We start from the raw sequence: 15,535 nt of genomic DNA, 5'->3' as shown, positions 1-15,535 counted from the left end.
ATGATGTTGTGAAGTAGAATAATGCAGGAGAATTAGGCATGTAGTGTAGGCAAAAGCCCAGGCCAAGGCTGGTGAATGTCTAGGAAGACTGTTCACATGTCCATCAAGAGTGATCTTTCCACTCTGCATTGATCAACCAAGCGAAGAGCATTGCTTCTCATCCTGGCTGTCTCCCTGGAGCCACCTTATAGCATGTTAAGAACCATCAGCGCTCCTCCCTGCCCACTGCCCTGATCTGATAAATCAATTAAAAATACACATCTGTTCAGCCAGGCCTGCTCCCTCCTTCCATCCCTCCTGCCTCTGGACAGCTTTAATAATCCACTTGCTTCTTTTCCCTTCAATTTTACCATTTTTCTCTCCCTGTCCTTCACAGTAGCAACTGCCTTGTTTCATCCTTATGAATTCATTTTATTTTATGTAATGTGATATATTGATTTTTTTCTTTAAGATGAGAGATGAGAGCAGTATGAATAAGAGGCTGTTGCAGGGCACTACATTTTAATCATTTATCGCCAAAGGGATGATTCTAAGAATTTGCTTGCATTAAATGATGGTGGTGTGTGTGTGTGTGTGTGAATACAGGTGGCCTGCATGCAGCTGATCAATGCCCTCGTTACATCGCCAGATGATTTAGACTTCAGGATACACTTACGAAATGAGTTTCTGCGCTGCGGCCTCAAGAAGATCCTACCAGTGAGTATATCTTTTGCTTTATTTCATTCTTTAAAAATAATTTGTGTTCTTCATTACTTTTGTTGCTTATTTGATATATCACTATTTTTTTTCATTCTTTAAAAATAATTTGTGTACTTCATTACTTTTGTTGCTGATATATGCTTATCTTTTTTTATATAATAGGATATGTATATGTTTTTCTTTTGTGGTAAAGGAAAGTTAGTAAATAGAAAAATACTGAAACTACAGATGTACAACAGCATATTTGTAATCAAATGACTGATGTTGTTTTTCTAATTAAAGAGTTTGGGTTTAAAATGACATTAGTGAAGGCTAAAAGATAAAAAAAATAATACTAAGTGAGAAAAATGGCTTTACAGAACATATAAAAACTTTTGAACAAATGAACAAAACTATTGAAAACTGCTCAAATGTTCCCTTGTTTGGTGTCCTCCTCCCTAATGGCACAGCTCACCCTCACACATCATTATCAATCAGCTCGCAGATCTCTGCTCCACGCTGCCACAAAGCCCACAACCAGGCCAGCACATCACTCACCATCTCATTTATGTGATATGCATTTTGTCACTCTTAATAAGTCATTTTGACTGCTCGCCATATTATTGCTGCAATTATTATAATTATCTCAATCTACCCCCGCATATGATGAGCTTATCGTAATTTATGAATAATGTATTTGCAAGTTTAATAGGACAATTAAATATGACATTGTTCTCTAATTGTGAATAATGAGTTTCCAGGTTTTAGTATCCTCAAAATGGCAAGTGCAAAGAGAAAGAAACAAAGTGAAAGACAAATGAGATGCACTAAATCCTCAATGAGAGATATAAAATGGTGTCTGATGAAATGAAAATACACATTTCTGGAGATGGATGGGTGAGTGTGTGTTTGTGTGTGTGCGAGAGAGCGAGAGAGACTCAGTCCTGCCTCCTACTGCGGCATTGCGAGTTCTCTTTTTCTCTGATTGGCTTTTGCTTTAAGACAGATGGCATGCCTGAAGTATAGTCCACTGATTGATAACTACAAAAATTGGGTTACATTTGGCTTTTCACCGTCCATAAACTACACCAGCAGTGATTCATAGTGGAGTTGTAAAGCATACTTATTTTATCCTCTCTTTCTTTATATCCTTGTCTCTCTCTCTTTCTCTAAACCCTTTAGATCTGTCGCATATGTTACTGGTATACATAGCAAGACAATCTGTGTAATATAGAAAAACAGACTGACTCTCAGCCCTATACAAAACTAATCAGACTTATGGTTTTATTTGACACCTGAGTTTTGAATCACTTGACAAGCACAGCTTTCAAAAACATTTTTTATAAAACAGCATTTTTTCAGTGTAAACATCAAAATTAGATCTAAAATGAATGTTCAATGGCTAATATGTTGAAAATTAGCCAATAGGCTGTTGATTCATCATTGGCATACTGAAGCCTCTACTAACATTGGCATTCATCCATCACCTTAAAGGGGTTCTGGTTTTCTCTTCTTTAATTTATTTATTTATGATGCATTTCCTTATTAAAGAGACATTTTTATTATCTTTCCATTTGCACTGGTTGTTTGAGGATATGAATGCATGTAAACTGTAAATGTTGAATGCATGTATTTATTTCAAAGCTAACAAAGCAAAGTCATGAACTAAGTGCCACAAAACTCTAATGAGGTCAGTTCAAAGCCTCGTACAAAGAGTTTAAAGTATCTGTAAAGCAGACTTTTTCTTCTTGTAATATTACCGATGTAATATGAGGACACATGTTCATCAGTCACTCATTCCTCTTATGTCAACCTCTGTAATCACAGGAGCTGAAGGAGACAGAGGAGCTCGATATTCAACTGAAGGTGTTTAATGAAAATAAGGAGGAGGATTCCATCGAACTGTCTCACCGACTAGATGACATCCGCGCAGAGATGGAATATCCTTTTTACCGCTTCGTCGTGTATGCGTACAGCCGCAAGGGCGCCCGGTGTGGCCCATGGGTCTAAAGCCAAGACCTCCTGTTCATTCGGAAGGGATTTGAGAATCAGGTTTTTTTTTTTTTTTTTAGTTCTTGTAATTCCTGTGGAGACTCTGGTGGTTATGGTGGTTATTAAAATTATTAACATCAACACATACATGCATATCACAGATTTCTTATCTTGCTCATATGGCCCTATACTGACATTCCAGAGACACAGAGAGCAACCTCTACGCTCACCTCTCCTCTGTTTCATTCCCCCTCAAATCTGCGGATAGACTATGCTACGCAGCTATGGAAATCCGTTCACACTTATTTTTCTCCCTGTTTATACATCTGCATCTGACCCTTCAGGCCACAGCTGCGTACGTGGCAGCCATATGCAGTAGCTTCTGGATTTGTGTGTATCCTCATAGTACCCTTTATAAAGCAGCTTGAAGCCATTCGCTGAATTAGAAAAATCTGGTTTTTTGTTTGCAGCCATATGCAGTAGCTTCTGGATTTTTTTTCTGTGGTTTTAGTGCTGATTTTGTTGATGGTTTTTATCGTTTCACCCTCTTTCCATAACCTCTCAGAGGGAAAGCTTCGCTGAAATGATGGAGAAGCCAGAGTTTTAGTTCAGGCTGTCTGGACTAATGATTTTCGTGAGCAGCCAACTGTGTAAGAGACACAACATTTGTCTCTAAGGACAATTTGGCATTGATCTGTAAGTGCCTTGTGTAATATGCGTGTCTAAGCAACGGTCTCTGTCTGTCTCAGTCCTTTCCCACTCTTCTCTTTCTAAGCAACAAACGGTTTTTCAGTCCCGCCCTTCTCATTTTCGGTCTGGCTGCTTTAGAAATATTTTCCTACATTTACATATAGAGATAATATCTATATGTATTTATTTATTTATTAAATCTTACCACTATTTTCTGTCAGGCTGCTTTATGAATATTTAACGATTCACAACATATATATAGTGTTGTGAAATATACACACTTAAAAGATTCAGTTCATCAAACAAATTTTAATATTTCACAAAGATAATGCAAGTGAATACAAAATGCAGTTTTTAAATCCAGACCTAGCTGGCCCTACGTAAAAAATTAATTGCCCCCTCCTGTTAAATCATGAAAGAACTGTGATTAACCACATTATTTTAGATAGCTGAGTTAGATTTTACTAGCCACACCCAGGCCAGATTACTGCTAGACCGGTTGAATCAAGAAATCACTTAAATAGAACCTGTCTGAATTTTATCAGAAAATCCTGAAGGAGAATGTCCGGCTGTCAGTTTGTGACCTCAAGATATTGACCGATATTGATTTTTTTATAACGGATGCCGATACCAATTATTTGCATGTTTATGTGCCCGATAACCGATATGCAGAGCTGATATTTATTAACTGTTATTAAGTAAATAAATGATTGAGTGAAGAAAGAACATACTTCACTTTGGGTTTTCCTCTTTTCAGTCATCTTTTTTTTTTTTTTAAGTGTTGAGTCATGTTAAATGTAATCTTTATATTACAACAATAAAAAAAAAAAATATTTGTAAAAAGCATCAACAGCAACAACACTAATATTAACAATAAGCAAAATAAATGTAGAATGTCTAAAGTTTTCAAATGGAGAAAATAAATAAAGGACAGGAGTCATATAAAACTACCGTTTTAGTAGGTTTATAAGCTGTTTAATAGCTACAGAGTCAAGAATAATTCACTGGATAATGTTAATTCACTGAATAATATTCTCTGGAATATTGGAATATAACAAACAAAACATCGTATTTTATTGCATTTTTCAACTGGAATGTTATATTAAAATTATTAATAATGTTTTGTCCTTCTAGATCATGAAATGCCTGCTGACAGCGTGGTTTATCTATGCAGTTACACAGAACTATACTCCAACTGCGATCGCTTGCGGCGATAATAAATAATTAATTTCCATAGAGTTGTGTTTATTAGCAAATTAATGGTTATATAGTAAATGTTAATACAATTTCGGGTGTTTTAAACAAGTGAATCTTGTTAAAAGTTACAATCGGTGGCCGTGCTGGAGCATTTCCTGAGCATCAACCACATCAACCCGGTGAGTGAACAGCAATATGAAAGCGGCTTCACGAGACTAATGATGGAGCAAATTTACAACAGAGAAAGAATTAAATTCAGCGCTTTTTTTCCCAACATGCGCTCATTCCTGGCTGTATTATTTAACTCATGCAAAGTTACGTCTTTATTGGGAGAGGATCTTGACGGATTATCTGCGTGACTTCGACTTCACAAGACTAATGATGAGCATAGACAACAGAGATAGATTTAAATTCAGCGCTTTTATTTTTTAACATGCACTCATCCATGGCTGTATATTAATTCAGGCAAAGTTACGTCTTTGTTGGGACAGGACTTGATGGATTATTTAACATGACTCTGTGAGTAGGTCTCTATTTCTTAGAGCCAAGCTGCATAAACTACATATCAGGCATTCATGTAATGCATCTAATTTGTGCATAACTGGCTGTTAAATAATGTTAAATAAAGTTTGCTAACTACAGCAAATCAAGTACCTACACACAGTTGTTGTTGTCTCGTCTCCCCTCAGACGCGCTGCAATGGCGATTCTGCACACAATTCTCAAAAAACCCACAAGATGGAGGCATTTATCGGTGAATCCGTTATTACAAAACCGATATCCGATTATGATAAAATGCTTAAATATCAGGGAAAATATTGGTAAATCAATATATCGGTCGATCTTTATTTAGGGGGCAGTTTCTTTTTCACGTATTGCCAGGCAGGTTTGGACAGCTTTTTTCCCTTAATAAATACAATCATTATGTGCATGCCAACTTATTCTATTAATACTATAATAATGAGATTTAGTTGACGTAGTTGCAAAGTTATTAGTTTTTAGTATAGAGTGTAATATTGAAATTGGGTTTTTGAAATAAAGTGTAAGTTATTTTAGTGGTAGTAGTAGTATAAATATAGCACTTCTGGTTTAGTTCTGGCCACTATAGTGACTTCTGGAAGCTGTTGAATATGAATTGGAAGTTGGGCAGTGTGATTGATTGACTCTTCCTCTCTGTCTTTTGTATTGCTCAGTTCCATACAGATACAGCTCATGTTTATGCATCACCTTTCCGACCAGTATATTACTGCAAACATGCCTAAAATACAAATATGCACAGACGGTGTGTGTCTGTGTGCACACTCGTGGCCCTGCTTAATATAGAGAATGGCTTTCTGGTGCGTTTTGCTGGTTTTGAAGTGTGGAGAAAATAATTCACTTAAGCAGATCACCTGTGTTATCAGCAATAATGCTCTGAAGATGCTTGTATTCTCACATTGAGTTGACTGAACACTCACAACCTTATGAATAACTGAAATGATATGAGTTAATTAGAAAATGTACAGCAGTGCTGGGGCAGATTGGTTTGCTGCAAGGGCATTTTTAAAGTAGCTGGAAGCCTTAACGTTCAATTTTATTATTGTTCCATAAATATATAGATTTGTTTGTTGAATGTGGTGTTTTTATTTTTTTTTTTTTTTTTTAATTTTTTTTTTTTTAAGTATCTCGGTTTGTAGTTAAAATTATTTTCAAGAATATAGAATTCTCTAACCAGAGACAGATTTTCTTTAATTAAAAGAAAACAGACCTGCTGTACTTTTTTTTTGTGTGTGTGTATCTTTTTGATTTCTATCCCAGTGGAAGGGAAGGAGGGATTGTGGCTGCTCAAGAAAGTGTGCTCCAGTCCAACCAGTGCATCACCCTGCAGTCAGCGTTTAAATATTTCAACAGACATTGTCAAAACCTTCAGTACATGTAATGACTGGACTCAATTCTTCACCCACCTCTGCTCACTGCAGCATGACAAATATACACACAATTTTGCTCATATTTACAAAGATTTTTATTTTAGTTTATTTTATTAGACATTTTATATTTATTTTTATAACACTGTGTTTTTTAAAGTGAGCATTGTTATATTAAATCCATTGTAGGACCATTAATAGAAACAATTAATGAGCTACCGAGTGCTACTGTTAATCATCATATGCTTTAGCTTGCCACCATTGAAAATAGATCGCCGGTCATTTATTTAACTCAAGTGGGCATACCAGAGAGGGTTGGGGCATCAATTCTTGATATAATAATAAAAAAAGAAGACTATGATGACTATCTGATCTTACATCTATTATAGACATTGAAAGCCACTGCCCTTTCTCTTTAGGGAGAGGAGATGTTGGACATTTAATCGATACGCTGCAAGTTTAAGAGCACATTTCTTCTGTTTTGGAGACGAGCAAGACAAACTGAAGATGAGATTTCGGTCCAGAAAATAAATAAATATAAAAGGAAGTGACTGATCCATGTTTTATTGCTTTAAATAATCAGGCTAAAATATTTTTCATTTGATTCATGTCCAGAGCCAGGGTATGAACTGGCAGAAGAGGTATTTACTTTGTCACTTTTCTTCAATACCTTGTCTTTACACATGTTAGCAAATTAGATCCCCGATGATACTTTAGAATGCAGGAAGATAACATCAGTTCTGGTTAGACTCGACCTTTGACTCCATCTGAATTAAAACAAGCACACAATATCCAGTGAGGGATGGCTATTCACCTTTAGTTGTATTGCTTGCATTTTAGTGTTCTTTCTCAATTTAGAATTATACCACTGCACTTCAAATAATTCCAGTCACTTTAGTCTTTTACACAATTTTATATTGCATACGTAGTATAGAAATGGGATGTTTAGATTAACATTGTTTTACTACATGGCAAGCAGCGTGCAGTTGTGTCCTTAACCATCTATGCACTGATATGGGTGAGGTGTACCATCTCCTGTCCAACATGGTGAAAGACACGGGCTCAGAATCATACTTCCTATCCATCCTCCAGCACCTGCTGCTCATCAGAAATGATTATTATATCAGGTGAGTGCTATCATATTTTTATGTAATGTAATGTGTAATGTTACAAGATTGCACCTGTTTATTAACATTTTTCTTAGATTCTATTGACTCAACAAGCATTCTTGAGTATGAGAATTCACAGATTATTATTAAAAACAAGTGAAAATAAATACAATTTAATTTGGGATTTTTTTTTAATCATAACAAGATATAAGATTTTAGTCATTAATTGCAGTTTAACTTTATCTTGAATGATAATTTATTTAAAAGAGAGAGTTATTTTGCATGTTCTGTCAGAAAGTGAAGCAATGATACTGATCATTTCAGTTCACTGTTGCATCAGACCTGTTGCTGAGGTAAAAATATTTAATAAAGAGGGAAGAGCGAAGCGATGAAAGGGAGGGAATTTACCATGGACATGTTGCTGCTCACTTTGAGCCATGAATAATGTATTGCCTGGCTTGTTGGAAAAAGCGAGAAATAGAAAACACATTAACCAAGTAGTATGGCAGATTCTCGTTCAGTGGCATCCCTCCCGCCACTGTGTCTGTAACTCTGTCGGCAGAAAACAGGATCACTACAAATGCTGATTAAAAATGTATGCACTTATTAAAAACTCTCTCCCATAGGAAGGCAAAATAACAAATGGAATCTCTTTAACGTCTCCAATTGTTTCTTTTAGACGTCAATGAGATGAAATGATGAGAAAATTAAGTCTCCTGCCTCTCAGATGTTTCTCCTGAGAAAAAATACCCTAGTAATCTCACAGAAGAAAAAAAAAAAAAAAAACTGGCTTTTTAATATCAACTCAAATATTTCACTTTCCGTTTTTCCCCATTTTGACATTTTTATGAGACATATCTGATATAAAGTACATGATCCATCGCTAAGAGCGATGTTTGAGCAATGACACTTTTATCTGCATTAAAACATATTTCTCAAAGATGGATACACAGTTTTGTTTGTTTGCCTAATATGCATCTGCATTAGATGGTCACTCTATAAACTTCTCATCACTGACATCTTTAGTTTCTTTTGAACCTGGTGAGACGTTTTATGTAGATTGGATTGGCTGGTTGGGAAATTGTATGGCTGTAATTTTAGATTAAAGGGATCCCTTGAGATCAGTTTGTGCTTTGATGGCCGAGTCTTCAAGGAGAGGGAGGGAAGAATAGGCTGGTGGCATCTCTCTACTTCAGTCTGAATCAGTCGACAATGTCGCTCTTGTTCATAGGTGTTGGGAGGTAGTTTGGTGATCAAAGCTAGCCATAAAGTAGAGCTGTCCATGCCAATAGATCGCACCGTTTGATTTAAAACCATTCTTTAATTCCAGCAAAACAACCAGGCACCTTTATCATCATTTAACTCTGTGCCCTCAACTCTGTCCTTGGTTATCTGTATGGAATGTTTTCCCTCTATTTGTTTAATAACCTTTTTTAAAATGAAATAAAATAAACAGAATGATTTAATAACAGTTACTGATGTCCTTCAGCCCTTCAGCCTCCCTTTTTACTGCTTTTTAGAGGAGCAGAAGGAAGATGTTGGGCAATAACTCTCTAAGACTCTCTAATAGAAGGTAGATCAGAGGGAGTGTATATGGAGCACATCTTCTACTTTTGGCCGTGACTGATGTGAAGATTAGATGGGCAGTGTGGAGCAGGGGTTGGATGGGAGATGAGAGGCAGACAGTGAAGGTGCCAGACTGCGAGAGAAGGAAAGAGAAGCGCCGATATGCTGTCTCCTCTGGTGGGGTGTGACAGTTCTGGGTCATTCGTCTCCTTCCCGGTTCTATCCAGCATGTGGCAGTGGTGGTAGCCAGGATGTTAAGAAAATAGGGCGGCTTATTGAGATAATGATATGGTGTACATCAGTGACAGGTGTAAGCTTCGGGCCTTGCCACTAAGCCGTGCTTGTTGACACTCTCAGCCCTATCAGTTCTAGCCACCCCGTCCGCCCCCTCTGCACGCTTATTACACATCGCTGCCATGTCTCTTACAACAAGGCCTCAAATTGGCAAATTGTATGAATATGATTATTTATTTGGTTATTTGAGTATGTTATTTTTCATCGGTGCTTGGAGAGACATCCAATTATTGTTATTCGCTATATGTAGTAAGGTTTTACAGAATAAAACAGCAAAGAAAGTGTAATGATATAAATAAAAACAGTATTCTTCCACCAAACAATGTAGTTCCTCAGAAGCAGTTGTGGTTCCAACAAAGTGGTTGCCGAGCAACACACAGAAGTAAACAAAGGTGTATGTTTGTAGTGTAATTTACAACAGCTTCGAATGAGGCTCAACCAATCATAATCAAGTATTTTTTTCCCCATCAAATATTCATATTTTATTTTGGCTTTATTCCAGTTAATGAAAACTGTTTTAATAATTACAGTTTTCAGTTAATGTTAGTATTTTTATGTGCTTTTGTACTTTTTTTTTAATAAGTATTTTTATTTCATAAATATTTTTTGCCTTTGTAACTAACTGAAGTAAAATAAGTATTTTTATTTTTTTCCCCCCATCTAATATTTGCCTTTATTTCAGTTAATGAAAACCACTTTAATAATTCAAGTTGTAGTTAACATTAACGGCGATGATCAGTAAGCATCTGAATGCTTGCATATTATTATTATTATTTTATTTGTTTGTGTATTATTACCTAAAATATTAAATGCGTCACCCTTTGTGGCTGAATTTAGCAGACATCTTAATTTTCCTTATTAGCAGCACACAGACCATAACTGCAGCAAAAACCGAAATATAGCGCATAAGAAAACATAAGTTCAAATACACACCTGTTGCGTAATTTATTACTTTGGGTCAACAAACTCTGCCGTTCATCCATTAGCTTATCTATATTCCCCCGCAAATATTGTTTATCAAACAAGAATGTTTGGAGATTAAAAAATGTAATGCTCTAAAATTAAGTGGCTTTAGCTATGAGTTGTTGTGCAATTATTTAGCACAGAGACATTTTTAAAGTCATGCTCGTTCATTAGAATTTGAAAGCTTGTTTTGTGTGGAGAAGCTGGGAAAAGGGGTCGAAACATTTCTGGGAGGAAAATTGAGTACCTACATGAGACATTCAAGGTCATGCTTGGAACATAATTATTTGCCACTACGGAGCTCGGCTTAAGTCGACATTGTATTTGTTAAATGTCACTCGCAATTAAATTTGGTAATATAACTTAGAAAAGGTCACACACTAAGCGCCGTGGCAGTGTCTAGTCCCAGACCCATTTACTCCCCGTCCCGTCATTGTCACCCCTCCAAACACAAGGCCGTGTTTTCCCTGCCATTGTGCAACTAATTACACAGATTACACTGATTAGATTTGCGTCTCAGGTTTTATTGCTGCCCTTAATTGCCAAAGATGATTGCAAATTAGAGAGGGAACCATGGAGGCCCGGATGTCGGTTTGTCTTCACCTTGAATGGACAAAGTCACTCAACCGCTCTCCGGCTGCACACTTTGCCGTTAGTGATTTCATTATGTACTGAAGGAAGCCTTAATTCAATGCTGTGAAATACCATTAAAAGATATGTCTTACCAGATGATTTATGAAGAGCTGTCCTCGCAGGAATGCAAAAGGCGGTATTTTATATGAACTTAACGGCTTTGTCTCTTGTCATACTCTGCCCCCTCACTCTCGCTGTACTCCTTTTTATTACAGGCCTCAGTATTACAAGGTGATTGAGGAGTGTGTTTCCCAGATCGTCCTCCACCGTAGTGGGATGGACCCTGATTTTGCCTACAGGGAGCGACTGGATGTGGACTTCAGTCATCTCATCGGTAGGTCTGAGATTAGGTCTCCTGGGTCTTGAAGAAAACGTCTTTGCGTTGAACGCCACACTAGACCTCAGTGCAGTTCCTTTTAAGTTATTATTCATTGGTACAGTTCAGTTTTCCAGACTATTTAATTCTGTCTTGAACTGTATGGCCATTTGTTAAAGTGGCCAGAACATTTCGGAATGAATAAAAAGGGGTTTCAGGTTTCGGTAAGCAGCTTTAGGGAAAAGCGAGAGAGCAGTATTGAGTTATATCACTTCAATGAAATCCACCAGAAAGATTTTTGGCGCTTAATGGGATGTCTATAGTATGATTTTATAACAGTCCTGCACTGGTTAACGCTACATTCTGTCTAACATAACTGTGAAATCACGCTGCGCTGAGGGAGGCGCAACTGCAGTTGATAAAAGTTTGCGATTTCCTGGAGTAGATCTAATTATCATTCCCCGGTCCCCATGAGAGCCCTGTCTGAAACACCTGCACTCACCTGACACATAAGATAAGGTACACTCATTATACATAAATAAAACATTATCTGCAAAACCTGGCTGGCATGTCATGTCTTATAAACGCAACACGACTTCAGCTGTACAGGTTATATCTGCAGTCCTGGACTTTTTTCATTTGTTTTATGATTAAATGTTTTGTTTGCCAATTGTTTTGTCATGCACGTTCTTGGACACCAAAGGAAATTAATAAAATAAGGGTGATGTAAATTTTTGTCCTCTTTTTTTTTTTCTTCTTTGCCCCTCTTTTTGTGTTTTGTCACTAACACTTTTGTAACTTGCCGACAAAGGCTCATTAAAAGTTTCAGACCCATCTGCAGGAAAGAAAAAAAAAAAAAAATTAGATTTTCTCACTTCTTGCCTTACTTTAATGATTTGAAAACAGATTTTGTGGGGCGCCGTTTTTAAATTTACATCTCAAACCTCCAGAACAGAATACAAATCTCCAGAGGGGAGGGGGGGGGTGTGAGACTGTGAGGTTTTTTTTTTTTTGTTTTGTTTTTTTTTTTTTTTTTTTTGTTTTTTTTTTTTTTGATGTGGAATCTTAAGCATCGTGTTAACATTGCACCTTGTAATTTACATATACTCGTGTGTTTTGTGCGCTTTCATGTACCCGGCTGTTTGTGTATGACAGATCAGTGTGTGGATAAAGCCAAAGTTGAAGAGAGCGAGCAGAGAGCGGCTGAATTCTCAAAAAAGGTGAGTCTATTAATCACCCTGGGTGCTGCTATTGGTATGCAACCAGGCTGCTGTCACCAAACTTTTCTCCCATGAGCGGTGAGACAGCACATCGATTGTTCTCGTCTGATCAATAGCTGGCAGCAGAGCAACATGATGTGTATCAGTGCGAGCAGAATCAATGCTGATGCTCCAATCTGCAAGCTTGTTTGTGCCATACTGGGAACACTATTTACAGGCATCATTTCAAATAGTGTTAAAGGCCCCAATGAACAATATTGTATTTTTTTTTTTTTTTAGTTGAAACATTTCCTCTGGAGGTTCATGAGGATGTTAACACTTGCTGTTGTCAGTGAAGCCAAGAGCTGTATCCCACAATGTTTTGAGAGTGTATCCATGCTCATGTTCAGCTCCTGCCCAACTCTGCCAAATGTCAGCCAGATGTAAATGTAAATGTATATTCTGGATTATTTCGATCCACATTCATCAACATTATATTTGCACATGTGTTAGATCACTTTGTAAGTGAATAAGACCCAGACATATGTTGCAGCTAGTAAAAGCTTAGTCTTGGATCAAGATGATGATAATAGTGAAGGTGGAGAGACATGCTGACTGTGTTGATGTGTCCTGTGGTTGATGGAATCTGCATGGTTATGTCAATGTTTTTGCATGTGTATTATTGTCTTCAGTTCGACGAGGAGTTCAGCGCACGGCAGGAGGCAAAGGCTGAGCTGCAGAAGCAGGAGGAGAAAATCAAGGAGCTAGAGTCTCAGATCAACACCCTGCAGGCCCAGGTAACAACACTTGCACCAGGGAGTTAGGTTCTCAGTTTTATATCCCTCATCACCACTTTAGGTTCACGAGCAGCCCCATAGGTGTGACCCATTCAGCTGCTCTGTGCTCTCTACCCAAGGTTATCAAACACAGGTTAACGCTAATGGAAGCTACCACCGATGTCGTCCCCCATGCGTTCACCTTTAAGATGCATAGTTTAGCCTTCCATTGGCACTGATTACACCACAGAAAAGATCTGTGCTTTGTTGTACTCTCAGAGGCTTCAAATCCACTGAGGTTTCTCTTATCTTCCCCCATGAGCATGAGATCTTTGTGGTTCACATTGCCTTAGAAGAGCCCTTTGTCCTACAGATCCGTGAAGCAACACGCCTACTTTTTTTCCGGTTTCCAGACTATTCTCCAATGGCTATTAGACTAGCAGGCATTAAATTATTTGTCTCCATCATAAAACCTTCTTGACGCTCAGAGCCCTGAAAATGAGCTATACAAGCACATTAGGAACACTAGTACTTATTTTCTGTGTTGTGAGGTCATATGAAGCAGTTTTTCTCAGTCTGCTTCAAATGGTAATGCAACTTCTAATGTGGCGGCGAAGGGAGAGACTCTGCTAATTTAGTCAAATTGAAACCTTTTTATCTTTTATCGTGAATGCAGTGGTGCTCTGAGTGGGTATTTTAAGACTTGGGGGATTGTATGATTTAATAAAGGGCCAATCTCCCCCTCAAATGGTTGGATTTGATTTTTCTCAATTGCTCCATCGCAGCCTGTTCCTAGCTATTGTATCAATGCTTTGAGGGATTGCGTTACGTCTTTGGCTCTCACATCATCGTTCCTGTCAAGAAAAACCCTTAGTTCTTCTCCCGCAAAATGACTGCTATTTCCTACCAAACCCAATTTGAAACGTTTTAGATTTTAGTGCTGCCTTGGGACAAAAGAAGTAGCTTGCTTGCTAGCTTATGGAGTTTAATAGGAGGAAAAAAAAAAATATTACCATTTGTGAAGAGCCATCCATGGTGTAAATAGTTTTCCAGAAACCAAATATATTGCAGTCGGAAAAGCCAGCACTTTGTCTTTCTGTTTACTTTACCTCTCAGCACTTCCAAGACCTATTGCCCCTAGCTTCTCCCAACAAGAGCCTCCCTACCTTCAAACGAGATGAGTTGCTGTCATTAAGGACCCAGCTTGGACCACCATTCATTCTCACGGATTTACCAAATGGGCACATTAGTGGAGGCGGAGCTGGAATGGGTTACTCCCCGTGCAAAGCGGATCTTCTCAGAGGCCGACACTTCATTTGTGTGCAGTCCTCACCCCTGCACTTCATCTGCCTCGGGAGCCGAATCACGGCATGTTAGCCACTCTGACTCCCTCCTTTCCTCCATCTGCCTCGTCCATCACTTTCTCAACTCTTACACATATTCATGAGCCCAGGCCTCTCTGTGTTCTGCTCCTCATCAGTCACCATCATCCCTCCTTTTCTACACTCATTCATGCCAAGCCATATTGCGTGCACCCAGTGCGTCCCTCCACACGCACACCGCAGCCCTGTTAATTACTGCTCACCTGCTCTCTCCTGCTTTGCTTTCCTGGACAGCAGTGTCATTCGGCTGTTGTTTTTCCTTGGGTGTCCTTCAGTCTTACCCCAAGGCGATCTCCTTCTCTTTGAAGTTTAGTCATCTCCAGCACATTAACAGGTAGAGGAGTGAGGCGGAGCCCTGGAGACGCATACTCTTTCCTAATGTGTGCTCTGTAGGCATGTTGAAAGCTTTGGCTCCGGAACATTCGCGCATCAACAGACTTCTGGTGCTTCTGGTAGAGAACATATAATGCGCTTGCTAAAGAAGCACCAGGATATTAGCACGAGAGTCTTGCACATATCCCGTGGGTGTTTTGGCACATCTGAAAGGGATATAAACTCATAGGTTGTCATGCGCAAAGCTGACAAATTGTACCCTTTATTAGACAGCCGGTGTAAAAGTCTTCTCCCACTACAGTTTCACAATGTTGTCAGGTTGTGGGTGCACAACACATCACCATGAAAACTGACTACGCTCACCCACACTTGAACCCACTTGCTAACTTGTTGTTCTTTGGTCGTCTGGTACAGATGGAAAGTAGAACTTGGTTTCGAAACACATTGTACTGTAAAAATGTAATTTAAATTGAATTATAATAATTTTTATTTTATTTTTTATTA

General features: G+C 38.1%; 1 protein-coding gene across 1 annotated transcript in view; it reads left to right on the top strand.

Moving 5' to 3' along the window:
- Positions 1 to 15,535, top strand: part of diaph2 (diaphanous-related formin 2) — a 379,799-nt gene that overhangs the window by 117,651 nt on the left and 246,613 nt on the right. The window contains exons 11-16 of the mRNA XM_042770138.1: positions 586 to 696; positions 2,506 to 2,618; positions 7,471 to 7,587; positions 11,241 to 11,359; positions 12,497 to 12,561; positions 13,233 to 13,337. Of these exons, the coding sequence (XP_042626072.1) occupies positions 586 to 696; positions 2,506 to 2,618; positions 7,471 to 7,587; positions 11,241 to 11,359; positions 12,497 to 12,561; positions 13,233 to 13,337 (630 nt within the window). The remainder of the gene's footprint in view (positions 1 to 585; positions 697 to 2,505; positions 2,619 to 7,470; positions 7,588 to 11,240; positions 11,360 to 12,496; positions 12,562 to 13,232; positions 13,338 to 15,535) is intronic.

This window comes from Cyprinus carpio, chromosome A14, assembly GCF_018340385.1.
Source record: "Cyprinus carpio isolate SPL01 chromosome A14, ASM1834038v1, whole genome shotgun sequence".
Lineage (NCBI taxonomy): Eukaryota > Metazoa > Chordata > Actinopteri > Cypriniformes > Cyprinidae > Cyprinus > Cyprinus carpio.
The sequence above is the reverse complement of the archived record's forward strand: the minus strand, read 5'-3'. Positions and strand labels throughout refer to the sequence as shown.